Genomic DNA, 23313 nt, shown 5'->3' on the forward strand with positions numbered 1-23313 from the left:
CTATTTCTTAAAGCTTGTCTTTCACTATGCAATTAAGTCATTAAATACATTATATTAATGTGTCAACTATTCCACAGAGTGGTGCCATCCAATGAAAAATATATTACATACACAAATTTTATTTATTTATATGTTTTGTTTGTGCTTCTGGATGCTAAACTCAGGGTCTTATTATGCATGTACTATACTACTGAGCCAACTCCCTGGCCTTTTTTTTTTTTTTTAAATTTCATGAGAGAGTAAGATAGAAACACAAAGAGTACAAGACACTACTCCATATCCCTTTGGTACTACTTAAATTTTATCTTTAGTGGAACTAGGGATCAAACCCAGAACCTCATGCATGGAAAGCAGACACTCTGCTGCTAAGTCAACTCCCTAGCCCTACAAAAGTCATTTTAAATGTTCTAGTAAACACATTTTTTTAAAAAAGGAAAGGAGTGCCTGGAGCCTGGGAAATAGCTTAGTGGTTATGCCTCAGGCTTCAGGATGCCACCATATGACAATCTGTGGCACCGTTGTATGATAGAGCTGAGTAGTGCTTTGGTTTAAAAAGAAAACGAAACAAAAAACCAAAAAGAAACAGGTGGATTTGATCTGTATGATAAATATATATATATATTTTAATCTGTTCAACCCGTTTCACCAAAGAAGTCACAGAGCACTTTGAAAAAAGAAATGCACTTTAAGGGGGTCAGGCTGTGGTGCGAAACTGGAGGACCGGCATAAGGATCCAGTTTGAACCCCTGGCTCCCCACCTAAAGGGGAGTCGCTTCACAGGCGGTGAAGCAGGTCTGCAGGTGTCTATCTTTCTCTCCCCTTCTCTGTCTTCCCCTCCTTTCTCCATTTCTCTCTGTCCTATCTGGCAACAACAGCATCAATAACAACAACAATAATAACCACAACAATGATAAAAACGAGCAACAACAAAAAAAGGAAAATAAAAATTTTTTAAATATATGTAAAAAAAAGAGAAATGCACTTGAAAAAAAGATTGATTTGAATGAGCGTGATCAAAGCACTACTCAGCTCTGTCATATGATGGTGCCCTGGGATTGAACCAGGGCCTTGTGGGGATTCAGGCATGAACATCTTGTGTATTACTACTTCGCTTTTCCTGATTAAGCAGGGCCTCCTTTTTCTTTTCCTACTTTTTTTTTTAATGAAAATTACATTTATTCCCTCCACCCCCTTTCTTTCTTAATAATTAACAGACTTAATTTTTAGGTATTAAGAGAGAAGCAGAGAGTGAAAGAGGCCTTACACGGAAGCTTCCTTCAGTTGGTGGAGGATCGGGGTGCTTGAACCTGGGTTGCACATATGGCAAAGCAGCACACTATTCAAGTGAGCTGTTTCATCAAGCCGACCCCTCCCTCCCCTCTACTGGCGAAAAATGTAGGTGATATAACTTGGTTTTCTATGGCACCTTGGCAGAAGATCTAGATAAGGTCAAACTTACAAATACTTGGTTGTGCTCTTTCATCTAAAGATGAGAGAATTGAACTGCCCAGCAGTACTACTAAGTAGAAGAGATGGGGAGTTCTTTAGAAGCCTTTCTGAATAACCCCATCCAAAAATGGGGGGAGGACATGGACAGAATATTCACCACAGAAGAGATCCAAAAGGCTGAGAAACACATGAAAACATGCTCCAAGTCTCTGATTGTCAGAGAAATTCAAATAAAGACAACAGTGAGATACCACTTCACTCCTGTGAGAATGTCATACATCAGAAAAGGTAACAGCAGCAAATGCTGGAGAGGTTGTGGGGTCAAAGGAACCCTCCTACACTGCTGGTGGGAATGTCAATTGGTCCAACCTCTGTGGAGAACAGTCTGGAGAACTCTCAGAAGGCTAGAAATGGACCTACCCTATGATCCTGCAATTCCTCTCCTGGGGATAGATCCTAAGGAACCTAACACATCCATCCAAAAAGATCTGTGTACACATATGTTCTCAGCAGCACAATTTGTAATAGCCAAAACCTGGAAGCAACCCAGGTGTCCAACAGATGAGTGGCTGAGCAAGTTGTGGTATATATACACAATGGAATACTACTCAGCTGTAAAAAAAAAAAAAAAAATGGTGACTTCACCGTTTTCATCTGATCTTCGGTGGACCTTGAAAAATTCATGTTAAGTGAAGTAAGTCAGAAACAGAAGGATGAATATGGGATGATCCCACTCTCAGGCAGAAGTTAAAAAACAAGACCAGGAAAAAAAAAAAAACACAAGTAGAACCTGAACTGGAATTGGCGTATCCTACCAAAGTAAAAGACTCGTGGGTGGGGAGAATACAGGTCCAAGAAGGATGACAGAGGACCTAGTGGGGGTTGTATTGTTATATGGGAAACTGGGGAATGTTATGCATATACTAACTATTGTATTTACTGTTGAATGTAAAACATTAATTCCCCAATAAAGAAATAAAAAAAGAAAAGAAAAAAAGAAACCTTTCTGACTCAGGGAACCAGTTCTGGTATGTGCCGGTGGAGGGAAGGTAGTTAATTTGGGTTTTATACTACCTCTGCTACTGCCAGCAGATAGCTTTATTAACACTGAAAACTGATTAAAATATCTTAAAGAAGAAGAAATCAGAGTAGTTCATTCCTTATTGTCTTTTGTCTAGAATAATGTTTAAGGGTTAGTATGCTGCTTGAGGATACAAATACATTACTCTTTTTGGGATTATTGTGTTTAACCGCTGCCATTTATGATGTGCTACTATTAGACTTTTCTCCTGTGATACAAAAGAGAAAAGAGAAAATAGATTTTTGAATAATGTGTACTTATGTATGGCCCTGTCCCACGCTGGAACCATTTGTGGATTTTGTTGGTTCATAGAATGTATTTCCTTTTCTAGGTTAACAGTTACTAATGTTGCTGTCTGTTTCCTGCTTTATTAAGGTTTCATGTCCTTAGCAAGCTACTGAGCTTCATGGCACCTATTGACCATACTACAATGAATGATGATGCCAGGTGAGTAATAGATTAATTATGTGTCTCAAATGGCTCCATGACAGCCTGATATTGACCTGTTCTACACCCTGTCGCCTTCTCCATATCTTCTTATCAGTTAACCATTTGTCATTGACATTATAGCAAGAATCCTTGTCACGCATCTTTTCACTCCTGTGGTTATTATAAAACCCAAAAAAAATTTCCATAGTTTTCAGTGCTACTTCTGGTGTGCTTTTGTTTGATTGGTTGGTTTTGGTGTTTTGTTTATTTGTTTGTTTTTGTGTTTTTGAATCAGAAGAGTAAGTATTAAAGAGAGAAGAATGACCATCTTACCAAAATCAATCTGTAAGAGTCAATGCAATTGCTATCAAAATCCCAAAATCTTTTTGTTTGTTTGATGGTTTTGTTTTGCCTCCAGGGTTATCACTGGGGCTTCGTGCCTGCACTACAAATCCACTGCTCCTGGAGGCCATTATTCCCATTTTGTTGCCCTTGTTGTTTTTACTGTTGCCTTTGCTGTTGTTGCAAGATAGGACAAAGAGAAATCTCTCGAGGAAGGAGAGAAAGACAGATACCTGCATACCTGTTTCACTACCCGTGAAGCAACCACCCTGCAGGTCAGTAGCCAGGGCTCGAACTAGGATCCTTACTCTGGTCCTTGCGTATCGCACCATGTGTGCTTAACCTACTGCGTTACTGCCCCGCCTCCCCAAAAATATTTTTTAAGGACTTTTCTTTTTCACCCTTTAGTCAGCTGTCTAGGGTATCTGAGTTTATTTCTAGGACATATAAGTCTAGCCATTACATGTAGTTGCTGTAGAGATTGCCATATAGGAAACCAGAGTACCATTCACAATACATGTGGCAACAGGAATTAAACTAGGCACATCAGGCATGCAAGTCCTGCATGCTACCAGCTGAGTTATTTCCCCAGCCACAAATGAAGATATACTATTCACAAGTTGACACGTGAATTTTGCCAGCTTTTTATTTGAGAGTAAATATTTAGTTTGCTACTAAACCCCATCAGATTACCTTCCCTTGTCTGCAAATTTAGGTGAACACCATCACTCTAAGTTTCTTGTTTGCGTCATCAGTACTTTAAATACAACACAATTTAAGGTGATCCCAAGTATGTTTACATGCAGAACTGTTTAACCCATGGAATGAATGTCTCTGTATGGCTGTGTTTTTTCATTGCTTCCTGCAATTTTTTAAAAGCTACAGTGTAAAATAAGTTGAAAAAAATATCAGCAAGAAAGGAAAATTAGATACTTAAAAGTTTAACCAAACCTATGAAAGTAATATTCTTATTCTAGGGACTATGTGAAACCTAGCTTAAATATTAATGGCATTTGTTGAATACAGATCATTTAAAGGAATCAACTTTTTGTCATTTTCAGTTGAAATTTTTACTTTAATCACCTAATATCCTTGGGTACTTAGTTTTCCAGAATCTTATTTATTCACTCATGATTTTTGGTGGACTGCTCCATACTAGACATAAAATTTATTGAAAAGTGACAGGATTGTTAATTATGTTGGTATTGGTTTATTGTTGTTGTTGTTAGTATTATTATTATTACTGTGTTGATATAGGTTCTATGGTCTCTGTCTTTAAAATCAATAGATCTAAAAAAACTAAATTATGTTACAAGTACTGCTTCTCAGATCACTTTTTTTTTTTACTCTCTAGGGTTCTAAGATAGTATTTTATAGTCTACTTTTAAATTTTTAACATTGTATTAATATACACAGTTACATGTCATCCTTTGGCAGCTACTTATAATTTCATTGAATGAAGGAGGCTGGCAGTAGTGCAGCAGGTTAATCACACATGGCACAAAGAGCAAGGACCGGGTGAGGATCCCTGTTTGAGCCCCCCACTCCTCACCTGCAGAAGGATCACTTCACAGGCAGTGAAGCAGGTCTACAGGTGTCTTATCTTTCTCTCCCCCTCTCTTTCTTCCCCACCTCTCTCGATTTCTCTCTATCCTACAGCAATGACGACATCAATAACAACAACAATAATAAAAAGGGGGGCAACAACAGGGAAAATAAATAAATTTTTAAAAAAGGAAAAAATCTATCTGGAAGGGCGAGGGAGATTACATAATGGTTATATAAACAGATTCTCATGCCTGAGGAGGCTCCTAAGTCCCAGGTTCAATCCCCTGCACCACCATAAGCCAGAGCTGAGCAGTGCTCTAGTGTTTCTGTGTGTCTCTCTCTGAATCTCTCTCAAAAATAAAATGAAAAAAAAAAAATCTGTCTGGGAGCAGTGGAATTGTTCATGCAGGAAACACAAGCACTGCAAATAGACAAAACAATACAAAACCTTTTTATATAGCCAGATTAAGTAGCCCCATTTGAGTGTATGTATTATTTGATTACCTTTCTGGAGCATTTTTAAATTTATTTTATTTATTTACTTGTTTATTTTTTTAATTTTTTAAAATTTATTTCTTTATTGGGGAATTTATGTTTTACATTCAACAGTAAATACAATAGATATTTATTTGTTTATTAAGTACCTTTATGTGCTTTCACTTTTTTTTTTTTTTCAAATTGCTACCAGTGTTATTGCTGGGACTTGGTGCCTGCATGACAAATCCACCACTCCCAATGGCCATTTTTCCTTTTTTTCTTTTGATAGGACAGAGAAACTGAGAGAGGAGAGGGAGGGAGGGAGAGAGGCACCTGCAGACATTCTTTACTGCTTGTGAATCCTTCCCCCTGCAGGTGGGGAGCTCTGGCTCTAACCCTGATCCTCACACATGGTAAGGTGTGCACTAACTAGGTACACCACCGCCAGCCTCCTCAGACTTTATTGTTATAAGTGAAAGTCTCATGTAACTGACACTTTTTCAGATCCAATGGTTTTCATTCCATTTTCATATAGACAGATGGTTTCTATTGCAGTTCTGATGAACGTTTCCCGTATTACAAGAAAACAAAGAAATCTCACTTTTGCCCATGTCTGATGTGCTTTCATGGAAGCAAAAAGATCATCATGAGCCTAAACTGAACACTGGTTTTGCTTTTGGTATAGGCAGCTTAGCTCCCAAAGCAGCAACAGTGGCTCTTCAGAATCACTTTTGCTAAGACAGGAAAGAACCATGGGAGGTCACAGAGAGTTATCAGTGGGCTAAGCAGGAGAAAAGGCTTGCCACCTCCTTGTCATAGAGAATCCTCTAAGCATACTATTACCACTAAGAACATTTACAGGGTTACTATTTCCTTCCCTGTCTACTGGAGTTAGTCTCATTGCCATTTTAAAAACAACTTACTTGACTATGTTTAAAACTCTGAAGTGGGGGCCAGGCGGTAGCACAGCGGGTGAAGTGCATATGGCATGAAGCATAAGTACCAGCATAAGGATCCGGGTTTGAGGCCCCCGGCTCCTCACCTGCAGGGGTGCTAGCTTCACAAGCAGTGAAGCAGGTCTGCAGGTGTCTATCTCTTCCCCTCTGTCTTCCCCTCCTCTCTCCATTTCTCTTTGTTCTATCCAATAGCAGCAACAATAACAAGGGCAGCAAAAGAAAATAAAACAAAACTCTGGAGTGCTATGAGACTGGGGGGAACATGCAAAATTCATGTGGGGACCGAGCAGTTGTACCTGCAGTGGAGTGCACATATTACCGTGCCAAAAACCCCGGATTGAAGTTCCTGGTCCTCACCTATAGGATGGGAGTTTCATGAGCAGTGAAGCAGTGTTGCAGTGGTCTCTCCCCCTCTGTCCCAACCCCTTGCTCTCAGTTTCTCTGTTAAAAGAAAAAATTCAGATAATCTTTTACTATGTCTATAACAAAATAAAGAATTTTGAAGGTTGTGAGAATAGTTATCGGGATTTTTTTTTTTTGTTCCTGGCTTGTATTTTTGAAATGCCCTCTGGGCCAGATGTTTAAAGAGGTTAATTTTTTTTTTCATTTAATGTGTTAAAGTAGGTCAAATAGTAAAATGCTAGTGTGACAAATAAAAGAAGCAAATTCTGAGTAAGCCCTACAATGGTTCAAGATATGTTCTTCAAAGCAGTCCTCTGCCTCAGATTCAGGGAAAAGAACCTACGTGAACCACTTACTCTGTAGACATGGGTTTTGCTGCATCATGGAAAGGGTCTAAATGACAACAGTCAGCTTGGAGTATGCTAAAGAAAATTGACATTCGCCTTGTATTGACACTGGCCGGAGGGAGAGTCCCAGTTCTGTTACTGTTCATTAAAAATGTAGGTTAATGCATTTTCCTAAGAAGTTATTTTTTCTTACTACATAAATGATAGCAATATTTATATTTCACACATATTCCATTCCTTTCCAAAGAACTTAAAGTCATTCTTAATAAGAGAAACAAGAATTTTCATTTTAGCCACTCATTCTTCCCACCAATATGAAAAACTACTTACTGATCCCTTTTATAAAGCTGCTGGCATAAAAACGAACAAGGAGAGGATTTTTTAATGATAACTACTAAGCACCAAATACATTATTGTTTTACATCTGGAGTTTTAGAAAAGAAATGTACAAATGTAATTCAGCCTTGTAAAGTGCTTTGTCAACATCACTGCCACGTTGTTCTTGAGATGCCTTGGTATAATAGAATTTGTACAGGCAATTTATCTTCAGCTTGCTATTTTTGTGTGTGGGTCTGCACCCTAAATATGGGCACGTTTTACTACTTTACTAGAGATATTCTTTTCCCCCCTAGTTGGTAACCCAGAAGTAACTTAGCACCCCTTATCTCCCCTTCCCCCACACACCTAGTTTGCCCCTTTATTTACTAGGAATATGCATTGAATCATGGTGAAATACATATTCTGATGTCATTTGCTCAGATTTTGAGAGCACCTAAGTTAACAAGCCCAGAAATAGCTTCCATAGAGCATTATTTGTTAGTTTAAAAATTTGCAGTCAAGAGTCAGTGAGACAGCTCACCTGGATAATGTCCTGCTTTGCCATGTGCATGAGCCAGCTTCAAGCACAGCTCCCCTGCTACACTGAAGGAAGTTTTGATGCTGTGGTCTCTTTCATTCTCTCTGCCACTCTGCCTCTCTGTCTCTATCTTTTAAAAATAAATAAAAATTTGCAAGCAAGAATGGCTTAAGATACAGATGTTTTCTCTAGGGCTTCTTATCTCCTAAAAAGACACAGGTTATTCTTACAGGTGAAGCAAGTCCGGCAAATACGCAGCACAGATCTAATCAGCAAGAACTAGAGCAATATTTTCACTGGTGCTGCCTTTTACCAGCATCATTAAAGGCTCCCATTACTCTTTTATTAGAGGTCCCCTCTCTCCCTTATCAGATTACAGAATGAACATAACTCACGGCAGTGATTTGATCTCTCGTTAAATAGGATTACAGCTTTGCATTAACTTGGATTGACACGGTTTATAATTCGCTTGTTGATACTCATGCTGGCAACATCACAAGTTTGACCCCCCTAGCAGTGCTGAGGGGAAAGGACCCCCATATATCATCATTAAAGATGGCGTCCAGCACAGAGATAGGAAGCATGAAGGCTTCCTCCAGTAATATCAGAAAGGACAAAGGAAACATTCTCAAGTTCAAACCTGAGACTTGGGCCACAGCTTTAAAACTAGGTTGAAAATAAAGCACTGCTATTGTTTTTTATTTTTCCTGATTCATTACTAATTAAGCCTACACAATTCTAGAGAATTTACATTCTCAGATTGAAGCCTTGGTTCCAAGCAGGATCTTCTAGAAAAAGACTGTAGATAGATTTTTCCCCAAAATTGGCCTTCTTGACTATAATTCTCATTTCATCAAATTTCCTTAAAAGATTTTGAATCATTTTTCCATTAAAGTTTTTACATTCTTCAGATTGTGAAAAAATTCTTTCTTGCTGTTTTTTAAAGATAAATATTTTTAATTATCTTTATTTATTAGATAGAGACAGCCAGAAATCGAGGGAAGGAGGTTATAGAGAGAGAGGAAGAGAGAGAGAGACGCCTGCAACACTGCTTCACCTCTCTCAAAGCTTTCCCTTTGCAAATGGGGGCTGGGAGCTTGGACCTGGGCCCTTACTCATTGTAACATTGCGCCCAACCAGGTGCACCACCACCCAGCACCAGGATTGTGAAGGATTCTTTTGAAGACTTAGTGTTTTTAATTTCTTGTATCTTACTGTTTTTTAAAAATATGCCATATGATAATTGTATTGATCATAATTACTACAGACTATTATTAGATACGTAGATTCTGTTATAGACTTATTAATCATAACTGTGCATATAGATATAATTCTTAAGTGTTATGAAGTAGGTAAAGATTTTTTTATCTTAATGTAGATTAGTTACTCATACATATGAGTATATTTCCCACAGTGATCACTGAACTGAGATATGCAGACCATTTTTATTTCTGTGTGCATTCACCCTTTGCTCTGATTTTTCCACCTTAAGTCTACCGTTCTGTTTCTAATATAATGAAATGATTTAGAATAATAACATTCTATTCCACTTATTGAACATTTACTATATGCCAGGCACAGCACTAAGCCCTTCATATACATTTCATTCAGTCCTTATGAAAAACCACTGAAGTGGTTGACATCATCTGCGTTTTGTGATAAAAATGAGGCATGAAACAGTACAGTCACTTGTTCAACTTAAATAGCAGGTAAGTCATTGAGCTGGTTTATAAGCATCTAAGAACATGATTCCTCACCTTACCCTCTGTTTCCAAGAAATCAGAAACCTTTTAGAAGTATGTGGGCATGACGAGCCAAAGGAAAGTGGTTTCTTCCCACTTTCTAATACACATACAGAACCTTTCAGTTAAGAACTTGTTTGAGGAAAAGAAAAAAACTTAGTTGAGTTAAAAGTTATGGGGGGGGGGGGCAGGCAGTAGCGCAGCGGGTTGAGCACACATGGCTCGAAGCCCACAGATCGACGTAAGGATCCCAGTTCCAGCCCCCATCTCCCCCGCCTGCAGGGGTTGGCTTCACAAACACACAGAGTGGTGTTTTGGTTCTCTCTTCTTTCTTCCTTTCTCATTAATAAATAAATCTAAAAGAAAGAAAAGAATTCTGTCCCTTTTTCACTTCTCAAATCCCTGTAATGCAATTTTTTTCCTTGATGTTGTATTGTCTCATAACTCCTATGTTATCTTCTTTTTTTTTTTCCAGGCACCTCCCTCTTCCCCATCCTCCCCTTCCTGCCCAGTCTCGCATTCTCCCCTCTCCCTTCTCGGTTCCTCTACCCCATACCCCATAGCTAGAGCTCACCCTTCACTCGTTGGCTTCTTTCTTCTGATGATTCTCTGTACTGTGTTTTTTTAGTCCAGCTTCTCTGATTTCTATTATGACTTCTTATTTTGGTGAGCATCCTCGCAACCTAGTTTTTGATGTTCTCTTTAGGAATATTACATGGCTCTGTTGAAGTTGGAATCTTCATCAAATGATTGCCTTGGTTCAACATTCTTCTCACTATGTGTTAGATTCTCTGGAGACATGGGGCAGTCTGTTTAGCTCAAGGCTGCTAAAGTTTTAGCTCAAGTGCTCAACAGCCAGTAAGTTGCCATGGGCAGGGGTTCGGTTCTGATATGTAGCTGGGACCTCATTCCAGATAACAGTGCTGCACACCCTCTGGGGCTGGCAGCCAACATGATCTGGAAGATTTGAGCTGGCAAGGGGGATACTTCACCTAAATCCACTGTCAGGATCTGTCACTATGGAGACATACACCACTATGGCACCTACCAAGGCTGTCCCCCCCCCCCTCTCTCCCCCCCTTCTCTCTCTCTCTCTCTCTTTTTCTCAAGGCTGTTTTTAGTGAGCTACAATTTGTCTTATAGGATTGGAGTACTGAGAGTTTAGTACAACTTGTCCCCTCTTAACAGATCAAAGTTTCATGCCTTACTTTTTAGATATCTTCCTCATTGACATGCAGGGGGACTTTTTGACTTTGCTATTGGTGTAGAAGGAGGGAAACACAAATCCTCTCTATTTGACAAATTTGGTCCCACTTCCCTAATACATTTTCTTACAGAGAATTTTGTGTTTATGTTTTATAAAAATACATACATGTTTGTTTGAATTCCTTTTTCCAGTTAATGTCATTAAATATTTTTAAAACATCTAAATAACTTATAATATTCAGTTATGCTGTATCAATTATTGTTGAACTCGTGGGTTGTTTCTGATTTTATTTCTCTTTAAGTAATTCGGCAGTGAAGACATTTGCATCGAAATTCACCTTCTAAAATAATAAGCAAAACCTGGAACATGGATTTCTAACAGATACATTCCTCTCTAATAGTATCAGCTATATTTCACAAAAATACCTAAGCATTTTTCTTGCTAAGAAAGTTTAAATCATAAGTCACAATAGTATGCGTGTGTACTGTGAGAGTGGGTACTTGAATAATGTCATTGCATTTAACATTGGTTGTAATGCTGATGAGAACATTGACTTGATTACGAGTAATGGCTATTGTCTATAGTTTGCACATTCTTGGCACGGCTGCTTGGGTTTTCCTTGAGAATTCTGGTTTCCTCCCATATCCCAAAGATGTGCATGTTTGGTTTATTGTGTCTAAATTAGTCCAGTCTAAGTGAGTGTGGGTATGAGTGTGAATGTGTCTCATGATGGGAGTGTGGTATATCCAGGGATGGCTCCATTTTTCTATTCTGAGCTCCCAGGAAAGGCTCTGGCCACCTGCATCTCTGGACTGGAATAAGCAGGTTGGATTATGGATGTGTGAATACAAATTATTGTTTACTATTCCTATAGAAGTGTTTTGGGATCTTCATAAATTTGCTTCAGGAACTTACTTATCTCAATTAACTTTTGGTAAAATTAGTTTCCATGATATTGCATCATTTCACTTAGAGTTATGGTTTTTAGGAAACCATGGACAGGGAGTCAGGTGGTAGCACAGTGGGTTAAGCGCATGTGGCACAGAGTGCAAGGACTGGCGTAAGGATCCCGGTTTGAGCCCCCGGCTCCCCACTTGCAGGGGAGTCGCTTCACAAGCGGTGAAATAGGCCTGCAGGTGTCTGCCTTTCTCTCCCCCTCTCTGTCTTCCCCTCCTCTCTCCATTTCTCTCTGTCCTAGCCAACAATGACAACAATAAGAATAACTACAACAATAAAACAACAAGGGCAACAAAAGGGAATAAATAAAGATTTTAAAAAGATTTTTAAAAAGAAGCCATGGACAACATTAAATAAGGACTTAATGTATTTGGTAATAGCAAAGTTTTTCATTTTTTTTATGATCCCATTTTTCTTACATGTCTCAATTAAGTTCAGATACTTCAACATACTCAAATCAGTGTGTAGGTAAGTGGTATGTGCATGCGTGTATTGAAATTTTTCTCAATATCAAAGTTTCATGCTCATACATATGTAGCAGTAAATTTAAATCTGGTTGTGTCCAGTTGTATTCTGATGCATTTCTGTAGTTTAAATATTACTTGTAAAAGTAACTTATTAAAGGTCTTTGCCCACCTGATGTCGTTCTTCTCTAAGCTAAAGAAATGTTTCAGGGGCTGTTGAGCACATGTTATTTTCTGGCACTCATGTGGTGTGGTCCTGAGGAGTCTTTTCTTTGTGACTTGGCTTCCTTTATGCTTTTTGTTTCTGAGAACTAGTGTAATACTTCCACTTATATGTATGCCTTTTTTTTAACTTGCAACACAGACTTTCATTCTATGTGATCCTTAAAGGGGTGGGGAGACAATGGCATGCTGGGTTAAGAGCACATAGTACAAAGTGTAAGGACCCGAGGATCTGTAGGGGGTCGCCTCACAAGTGGTGAAACAGGTCAGTAGGTGTCTCTATCTTTCTCTCTGTATCTTCCCCTCCCCTCTCAATTTTTCTGTGTTCTATAAAAAAAAAAAAAAAGGAGTCAGGCGGTAGCGCAGCGGGTTAAGCGCACGTGGCGCAAAGCGCAAGGACCAGCATAAGGATCCTGGTTTGAGCCCCCGGCTCCCCACCTGCAGGGGAGTCGCTCCACAGGTGGTGAAGCAGGTCTGCAGGTGTCTGTCTTTCTCTCCCCCTCTCTGTCTTCCCCTCCTCTCTCCATTTCTCTCTGTCCTATCCAACAACGATGATATCGATAACTACAACAATAACTACAACAATAAAACAACAAGGGCAACAAAAGGGGAAATAAATAAATATAAATTTTTTTTTAAAAAATTGGAAAAATGGCTGCAAGCACTGAGTCCCAGCAGTAACCCAGGAGGTAAAAAGAAAAGAAAAACAAAAAAACGATTTGACTGTATGGTTCCTGTCTGAAATGTTTTTAACAATCCTACCAGATAGATGAACAGAGGTTTTTTTTGTTTGTCGGTTTTGTTTTTTTACCTCTTTTACTGTAACCTTTCCTTGTCTAACTCCCTTAATATGTGTTCCTCTGTTCCCATAGCATTTCGCACATCGTATAAAACACAACTAAGTTGTTTCCTCATTAAATGTGGAATATGTGCTAAATTATTGCATTTCATTATTATTTATTTATTTTCTTTTCGTTGCCCTTGTAGTTATTATTGTTGTTGTTATTTATGTCATCATTGTTGGATAGGACAGAGAGAAATGGAGAGAGGAAGGGAAGACGGGGAGAGAAAGATAGACACCTGCAGACCTGCTTCACTGCTTGTGAAGCGACTCCCCTGCAGATGGGGAGCCAGGGGCTCGAACCAGGATCCTCATACCAGTCCTTGTGCTTTGCACCACATGCATTTAACCCACTGCGCTACCACCCGACTCCCTGAGGTAATTTTTATTTAGGATGAGCCCTGGGAAGAAATATTCAAACAATGGTAAATCCATCACCAAGTGTACACCAAGAGCTTTTGTTTATGAGTATAATTTTTTTTCTTCTATATTTTTTGTGATTAGTATTGTGTTACAGTATTTTAAGATTACAATGTATGGTTCCACACCACGCTCACCGCCAAAGTTCTGTTTCCTCACCCTCCCACCTCCCAAAGATAACCACTGTAGTTCTCACAAGTCTAACAGTTTGCTTTTGTTTTGTTTTGCAAGTTCATATGTATCAGTTCTCTAAATTCCACATCACCATACACTTTCTGTTAAGAGGTTGGGTGGTGGCGCACCTGCTTGGCCATACATGTTGTAATGCACAAGGACCCAGGTTCAAGCCCCCAGCCCCCATCTGCAGGGGGAAAGCTTTGTGAGTGGTGAAGCAGAGCTGCAGGTGTCTCTCTCCCTCTCTACCACCCCATTCCTCTCGATTTCTGGCTGCTTCTATCCAATAAATAAATGAAGATAATTAAAAAAAATTTACTTTTCTGTTATATCATTGTTTTTCTTCCTATTTGTCTTGACTATGCTCTCTCAATTAGATCTGGTTCCCTATGACTCTGCTGCAAATTAAAGTTATTGTGCAAACATGAAGACAGGTTTCTATCATGACCAGTTACAGTTTTTTAATTTTTTAAATCAATTAATTTATTTTGCCTCAGTGTTATTGCTGGGCCTCAGTGCCGGCACTGCAAATCCACTGCTCCTGGAGGCTATTTTTTCCTTTTGTTGCCCTTTTTATTTATCATTATTATTATTGCTGTCCTTGTTGTTGGGTAGGACAGAGAGAAATTGAGAGAGGAGGGGTAAGACAGAGATGGGGAGAGAAAGAGAGACGGACTCCTGCAGACCTGCTTCACCACTCGTGAACCGGGATCCTTCCTCCGGTCCTTGCACTTTGCGCCATGTGCACTTAACCTGCTGCACCACCATCCAGCCCTTACCAGTTACAGTTTTAGGTCAGTTTTTCTGGACTGTTCTCAGGAAGTGTCTGGTTCAAGAATTCTGGAAAGGATTCTGTAGGTACATTAACAAGGCAATTGGTTACCGTTTTTTTTTTTTTTTTTTTTTTTTTAGTATAAAAGATATTAAATGTCCAAATGATGCGTAAGGGCTTTTGTTTCTTGTGCTTTGGGCTCTAGGTGCTGGGAAGAGCTGCACTGGTAATAGAAGGCTATTACTAACTGCCTCGGAAACGAGGTCTTGAATGAGCCATAACCACACCTTGTGTTCCATCCTTTGTCTTTCCCTGGGGAGCAGAACACTTGATAAACATTAACTCTTACCCCCTGGACACCTCCACTTAAAAGGTAAATAACACTGAAGGCTCTTTCTTCTCCAATACAGATTAAGAAGCAGCAGTCCTGGGAGGGAAATCACTTGATGAGAGGCCCAGGAGGCTTTGGTGGCCCAGGGCATCTCAAGTCCGGACTCCAGACCTGGACTGTATGTCAACCACTGACCCCCAGGAGACCCCATGGATCCCCTTTCTGCTATTCCGAGGCTGGTGGGGGTTGGCCCTTTGTGTGGTGTGGAATGTGAAATGCTGCACAGACGAGCCAATTGTTCCTCAATGCTTTGTGCTCCTTTATAAGAAAGAAGAAATCAATACACATTTTCTCCTACACGCACTTGGCAGCACTCTCCGCCTTGTCTACCTCTCGATCCTGCAGAGAAGGTACAGCTATGCAGTAGAACAGACTTGCTAGCTTTCAGAGGCACAAAACGCATACTGCTCATTTTGCACTTAGTAATCAGACTTTTCAAAGCCAGTCATATAACTGGCCAAGGTCAGCAAAATAACTGACTTCAGTGACTAGTTGGTGAACAGAGTTGGGGGGTGTAAGGAGAGATAGCCCCTTTGCAGACATCTTGTTGCTGAGGGGTTCTGATAAGTAGGACTCCCTGGAAAAGCCTACCTAGCAGTTGTCTAGGGCAAACCTTCCTTTTTTCCTAAGATTTCTCAGATTTACAGAGAAGAGGAGGGAATTCTTTGAAGGATACTGCTAAATGGCAAAGTTTGATACATGGAGTGAATCCGTTTGCATCTTTTCAATATCAGTAAACTGTTGAAACAAATCGTGTCTCAGAGTGGGCTTTTTTTTTTTTATCAGAAAATGTACAGTGATGCCTCTAACTTTGTTTATAGTTTCCTGCCATTAAACGGTTAAGAGTGGGGTATAAATAACTGAGACTTAGATGTCATTATTGATAGAAGTGATAGTTTCAGTGACACAATAGCCTTGCAGAGCCAGTGGGTGGGTGTTCAGGTTTATGTGAGTGGTTTGCAGCAGCATGTCTGGTGCATGCATAGGAGCTCTGACGGGCATCCTTTGCACAGACTGTTAGAGCTGAAATCATAGATGATATTGCTCAGGAGAGTGTCCATAGGCAGGCAAGAGAGGCAAAGATTTGAGGGCCTATAGCACACAGGAGAGGAGGTGTTAGGTCAGTAGTAAAGGTGCTTGCTCCTAGGGTCCAGTGGTGCCCTTCTATTAAGGTGGCCAAGCTAAGCCTTGAAGTCATTTTTAACTCAGGTTGAACCCTGAGAAGAGATACTCCAAGAACAGTGAATTCATCATTTCCAAGACTGTACATTATAAACGCTACATTCCTTTGTTTAAGCTCAGCCGGTGACATGGTATCACAGAGTTGTTGCCTACTGCTAGATTGAACCAGTCGTTGCTTCTGTTATATTTGGGTCAGCACTGAGTTTTTCAGTAAAAGAAGCCCTTCCAACTTCTTAACATAGGTACTAGATGAAAATGAGACTAGGATTGATAAAGATTCTTTCACCAATGCCTATGTGTTTTGACTTTCTAAAGTCAAAAGAAGCAAAAAAAATTAAACTGGAGCTGAGAGAGAGGTGTCATATGCTCCCCCCGCCCCAGGCCCTGGGTGCTCAGGCAGCAGTCTTGATCCAGATACAAATGTAACTCGAGTGTCAGTCTCACCTTCTGCACAGTTGGAGGAAGTGATTCACGTCTAAGCAGTGAAGCATCCCCTGGCTTTTAACAGGAGCTGTTAGAGGGGCTGCTGTTTGAACAAGGAGCTTCATCTTCGTGAAGCCAGCAGTCACAAAACCGTAAACACAAAGCTGGCCAACTCTATTGCCAGACTTGCAGTGGCTTGACGTTAATATTAAACATCTCCAGCAAAGCAGAGAGCGCTGCAGCCCAGCTCCAGAATAAAAATAAAAATAAAGAGAAAACCCTGCTAAAAATGGTGAGATGATTTGTCGTCTTTCCTTTGTGAGGCCATTTGTCTTTTCTTGCATCAAATCTGTTATAAAACAGTCAAACTGTGAAAGTGGAAATCATCCCAGGAATATGGAATATTAATGCATAGGAAAGAAGATGGGATCTTTTTTGTCTAAAGAGTGCTCCTGCAATAGCAACCCCCCTTACCACTGTAAGGTAAATTGTTTTTCTTTAAAGGACTTTGAAAGATTTGAAGTTAGTGGTAGGGATGGTGGCGGTTTTGAGCATTTTTTTTCCCTTGGTTCAAGTGGGTGGAATTTTAACTGATAGGGATAAGGAGAGAGCACAGGTGAAAGGGGAAAACATGTAAAATCTCCTCAAGTTCACTTCTCACATTTGCATCCCTCTCCTTCCTCCCCACCCTTCTTCATTTCCTTTGTTTGGGGTCTGAACCTACTGCCGTGAACATTTATAAATCTTGAGTCTGTCTGATCTTTAGGAGACAGGCCAGAGGTCATGTCATCATCTGTAATTTAAAGCTATAGGGCTAAAAGCATTTGCAGAGATTTGAAGGACCTAATTCTGACCTGACCAAAAGAGTGAATTGGAACAGACCTTCTAGAGTCTCCTTCAAGCAGTGGGGAGGATGGTGACGAGAGCAGACACACTGGGTGATTTATAGGCCCAGTTCGCCTCAGAGCTGTACTCTGCTGATTTCACTTAGAAATGTGTTGTGTACTGTCACCTTGTGGCAGATCCATGTACCAGCAGCTTGGCTCTGTTGGAGTTTCTGAAGAGTTCAGCCAGTGTCTGACTTGTATTCGGATCTAAGTAAAGATAAAAAACATTCTGTGCGTCATTGTCTGCAACTTAGCTAATTACTTAGTTAAGACGTGAGTCTAAAGTTACAAAAAGTCACTTTTTTGTCCTTTCACTTGTTTTCTTTTTGTCTTTTGGTACTGAGTTGTGATGGGGTTTTTGGAAAGATACCTCCAATCTGCTTTTTGTTGCTCTAGGATATTGGAAGGAACAGAGGGTGCTGACCTTCTAGCCTTGACATGTCATCATGTCTGAGATAGAGGAAAACTGCCTCTTTCTCTCTGTTTGGATTGTGTTCTAACAAGCCAGTCTTCCTGAGAAGCAGAGTAGTTCTGTGTGCTGTCTCTGATCCAGTTCTCTGACATACACAGTTTTATCCTACCACACGGCAGGGAGCATGAGGCAGTTGCTTGCCATTTGGATCAATATAGTTCCCCTGAGAGGTCATAGAAGCATTTTTCAAACATCTTTCTCTCACCTGTAAAGTCACGGATACAGAGAGAATGGATTTGGGTCAGAGGAAGCAGAAAGAATGAAAGGTTAAAGGAATTTGCCAGTTTGTCTCTAGTGTTTTTTGGGAGCAAACCTCAAGGCATTCAGGTAGTTAGGGTTACATGAGCCCCACGTCCAGTGCCATTAGCATGTGCCAACTGATAATTAGCACAAAATTGTTTTGAGCTGATCCTTAAAATGCACTGAGCATATTGGTAGACAAGATGAAATAGGATGGTGAAGCTATTTGAGGACAGAAATGTGTGCTCAGAACACTTGGCATGTCTAGACTGTACCAGACATGCAAGATCACCTCAGAAGGTACATGGGCCTTCGCCTACATTAGTTCTTTGACAAACTGAAAGACTCAGAGCAGTTAGGTCAGGATGACAAGAGGACATCATGCTTTTTCATAAGCAGGAATGGAGTAAGCTAACTCTCTTCACCTAGAAAACAGCAGTCGAGAGTCAGGCAGTAGCACAGTGGGTTAAGCACAGGTGGCACAAAGCACAATGACTGGTGTTAAGGATCCTGGTTCGAGCCCCCGGCTCCCCACCTGCAGGGGAGTCACTTCACAAGCAGTGAAGCTGGTCTGCAGGGGTCTATCTTTCTCTTCCCCTCTGTCTTCCCCTCCTCTTTCAATTTCTATCGTATCCAGCAACAATGACAGCAACAATAACAACCACAATGATAAAACAACCAGGACAACAAAAGGGGGAAAATAGCCCCCAGGAGCAGTGACTGAGCCCCAGCAATAACCCTGGAGACAAAAAAACAATGTTGAAGTAAAAAAAAAAAAAAAGAATTCAAGTAGGCATTTGAGTATGTTTTGTTTTACTTATGTTATTCTTTCTACCAAGCTGGAGCCTTATCCAGGAATGAAATCATTGCTCCCAGGCCAACTCTTTTATTCATATAGACAGAGACAGACAGGAGAGACACTATAGCCTCAGTGTTTCCCCTTTGTGACATTGTGGTGGGGCTGCACGTGTGGCAAGGCATACATCCAACCCAGTCAGATACCTCTCAGGCCCTCAGCTATTTTTTATTTTACTTCACTTTTAAGCTATACTTTGAGGCGAGGATGCATGCATATCTAATCATGTTAGATAAACTTCCACAGCACTCATAACTAAATTGTTCTTAAAACAGATGTGGAAAATGCAGGCATCAGTAACATCATTGATAGTCTTCCGTAGCATGTGGACTAGCTGTGACTACATGGGTCATTTAAAATTTCTGTTCATCTGTGTTGATACTGACTACACTCCATGAGGATGCAGGTTTGATCAAGACCCAGCTGGATGTGAGCAGTGTTGGAATTGAAACCCATGGTCTCGTGGTCCCTTTGTGTGTTTTCATCATCCTTGATTCTTAACTGTATATCTAGGGAGTCAAGAGGTAGCGCAGCGGGTTAAGCACGTGGCACAAAGCACAAGGACCAGTGTAAGGATCCCGGTTCGAGCCCTGGCTCCCCACCTGCAGGGGAGTCGTTTCACAGGCTGTGAAGCAGGTCTGCAGGTGTCTATCTTTCTCTCCTCCTCTCTGTCTTCCCCTCCTCTCTCCATTTCTCTCTGTCCTATCTAACAGCGACATCAGTAACAACAACAATAACTACAACAACAATAAAAAGACAACAAGGGCAACAACAGGGAAAATAAATAAATTTTTTAAAATGTATATCTAAGGGATTGAGTTCAGAAACAAATGCTCCACCACTTTTAGGTACAGCATAAAGGTCTTCAGGTGTATAGAGAGGGAGAAAGTAGAGGGAGGGCTGGGATGTGTCTTATATTCTTAAGTAAGACATCCCTATCTCCACCCTCTTGAAGCAAGAAATGAACACATTGAAATTAATCAAGGGAGGGAGTCGGGCAGTAGCGCAGGTGGTGCAAAGCGCAAGGACCAGTGTAAGGATCCTGGTTTGAGCCTCCGGCTCACCGCCTGCAGGGGAGTCACTTCACAGGCAGTGAAGCAGGTCTGCAGGTGTCTATCTTTCTCTCCCCCTCTCTGTCTTCCTCTCCTCTCTCCATTTCTCTCTGTCCTATCCAACAAGGACAACAACAGTAATAACCACAACAATAAAACAACAAGGGCAACAAGAGGGAATAAGTAAATAAATAATATTTTAAAAAGAAAAGAAATTAGTTAAGGGCAAACGAGGGGCCGGGTGGTGGCACATCTGGTTGAGCGCACATGCTACAGTGCACAAGGACTCAGGTTTAAGCCCCGGTCCCCACCTGCAGGGGGAAAGCTTTGTGAGTGGTGAAGCAGGGCTGCAGGTGTCTCTCTGTCTCTTTCCCTCTCTGTCATCCCCTCTCCTCTTGATTTCTGGCTGCATCTATCTAATTAATAAGTAAAGAAAGATAATAAAATTTTAAAAAGAGAAAGCTAGAGAAGTAAAGGGTAGTCCTAAAGGGGGAGGGCAAACTATGTGTATAATTTTAATCAGAAAAGCAGTGGTATTGTCCTACTGGTTTGGTAGGAAACTGAGCCAAACTCCAGATAGCTCTGGTCCTTTTTGGAGGTGGTACAGGTTTCTTTAGGAAATGGTCGTACCGTGGCCTCCTTTCTGCTGTCTGCCTGCCTGCCTGTGGACCCAGGAACTGTGCCTACCTACCCACTGAAAGCTGGGGGTTTCTGGCCACTGTTGGAGGATTATGGTGTTCTGGAGACATACAAATAATTTCTACAATATCACAAAACTACAAGCTGTGGACCCAGCAAATTGAAAGCCCCACGCAAATCATCTGCACACAAATCATGTCCCTTGGTAATGTTTGCCTAAACAGCAGTGGGAAAGACACTGGCCTGTGTTGTAGTCAGGGAGGCTCACTGTTGGGTATACACATTAGGAACCTGCATTATTATGCGTATACACCCTGCTTTCGTTTAGGGCAGCTCAAAATCTTACCCGCCACTGAGGTGACTGCATCTCACAACTAGCTAGAATATGCATACTTTAAATCTCTCCAGGAGAACCATGTAATAAATTAAGCCAGATCCTAACACACACACACACACCATATTCACATTCTGTCTTTATGGAAAATGGCTGCTAATCCATGATCATTTTTTCCCAGAAACAGGTTTTATGATAATATGCTAAAAATATTAAATTAGAAAATGCCTCACTAAGGGTTATAAAATCTTTCTACACTGGAGATAGGTAATTATCCCCTCTATAGCCTAAATGACAGTTTAAAAGAAATAAAAATGTTAGTGCTCATTACTTGCTTTTGTAGGTTGCAATAAAGGGTAAGTTAAATTTTAATTCAAAGAAGAGCCCCTGCTATCGACCTTCTACCTTAGGTCCAAGTCTTGTTAATTACTCTGTAGGTTATTCTCCTGCATGATACCAACCATAATAGATTTTCTACAGTGGACATTCCCACTGGCCATTGAGGCCAGGAGTGTGGGGAAGAGGTAATAAAAGGGGGAAGACATTTCAGTCCAGTGTTTCAAGTCTTGATTCTTAATGTGATAGGGAGTAGGAATTATGTATTTAAAAAAAAAAAAAAAAGAAAGCAAGTTCATTATTCATAGCCTTAAGGGGCTCTCCAGTATTAAACTATATACACTTACCCTGGAGAATCAGATGGAGACAAGGTTAACCTGAAGGATTGATAGTTTAGCTTCTCTGCATGGCTAAATCCCAGTTAAGAAGGATGCTGCAGGGGGGAATCTTCCACACAGCAGAAAGAGGTCTGACCCTCTGTCCCATGATGACTTTTTGGTGCCTAGTTTTCTTTTTCTGGGGGTGGGGTAAGGGATATAGACACATTCTGTTTCTTTTCAGATGATTTTAGTGAGCATTGGCAGCAGAAGTAACAATTGTTTGGGCTTGGGAAAAAGCTGAGTCTACCATCCACCTTAGTCTTTGTTCTGGGGTACCCAAAGACTTTCCACAGTGAAAGTGGATGCAGAGAATTCTGAGGTCCCTAATTCTCAGATATTTCTCTTTCCTAAAGAAATGGAAATTTCAGTTGATCTGCCTGAAAATAGACTGTGCTAGAGGTGCAAGTTGCCCCTTAACCATTTCTCAGTGATTCTTCTTCTACTCAACACAATCCAGTTTGAGCCCTTCCTTAATTGGACTTGGGAAAAATCTCCAAAGCGCCAAAGGGGAAAACACAGTGCAGGATTGAGAAGGGCAGTAACTGAGGACTGGGTAACAGGTGTGACTGTTACATTTTTTGTTTCCAACAAAATTACTGGAGAACCCAATTGAGTTGTCAGATGGTAGGTCATTAAAACTAATTTTGGGGAAATTTGTCCGAGCTAAGTAAACTCAGATTTTAAAAAAAAACTAATTTTGGGTGGTAGATCACTATGTGATTTGGGGGAAGCATATAATTCAGAAAGAATGAAAAAGAATAAAATGGCATTGCTGTAATAAAACTCTCCCATTCCCACCTACTTGTTATGTGACAAGGTTTCTCAGCACACACATCTGTAAGACACAGAAAACGGGAACAGAATCAGTGCTGAGCCTTCTTTCATTCTAGCAGTGAATAACATGCAGCCATGGGTTATGTGACTGAGCCAAGAGAGAAGTTTCACCCATGTTGCATTTATGTGCATAGAATTTCTACCGAAATTATGATACATTTTTGTTGTATTTATTTCTCGGATCCTAATAATGATGGAGATGATAACACAGTCCAGAAGTAATTTTTGTAAGTACTTAGAGCCTTATAGTCTCAGGGTACTAAAATATTTTTATTTCAATTTGAATACCCACCTTTGTGGCTGAGAAGTATGATAGGGGGGTTGATAAAAGCCTTTAAAATAGAACAGTTATATCAGGGCCAAAACCTGTAGGGGAAAAGTCAAGTGGAAATAAAAGTTTTAAAAGACAAAGAGTCTATAAAATTTCCAAATAAAAGAGTTTGTGAGTTATTTAAGTGGATAATGATAGGTATCAAATCAATGTAGCATGTGGGTTCTATTGGGCTTATTATAGAAGGGATGTAAGTTTTGTTTTTAAAGTAGTATTCATAATATTTTGGTAATTGTATCCCTTCTGACTACTTAAATCAGTCATGAAAAA

The 23313-nt window shown here is 40.3% G+C and overlaps 1 protein-coding gene across 1 annotated transcript in view; it reads left to right on the top strand.

Moving 5' to 3' along the window:
• AATF (apoptosis antagonizing transcription factor) overlaps positions 1-23313 on the top strand; it is a 106841-nt gene that overhangs the window by 78410 nt on the left and 5118 nt on the right. Inside the window, exon 11 of the mRNA XM_016185488.2 lies at positions 2906-2977. Coding sequence (XP_016040974.2) covers positions 2906-2977 — 72 coding nt within the window. The remainder of the gene's footprint in view (positions 1-2905; positions 2978-23313) is intronic.

This window comes from Erinaceus europaeus, chromosome 12, assembly GCF_950295315.1.
Source record: "Erinaceus europaeus chromosome 12, mEriEur2.1, whole genome shotgun sequence".
Classification (NCBI taxonomy): Eukaryota; Metazoa; Chordata; class Mammalia; order Eulipotyphla; family Erinaceidae; genus Erinaceus; species Erinaceus europaeus.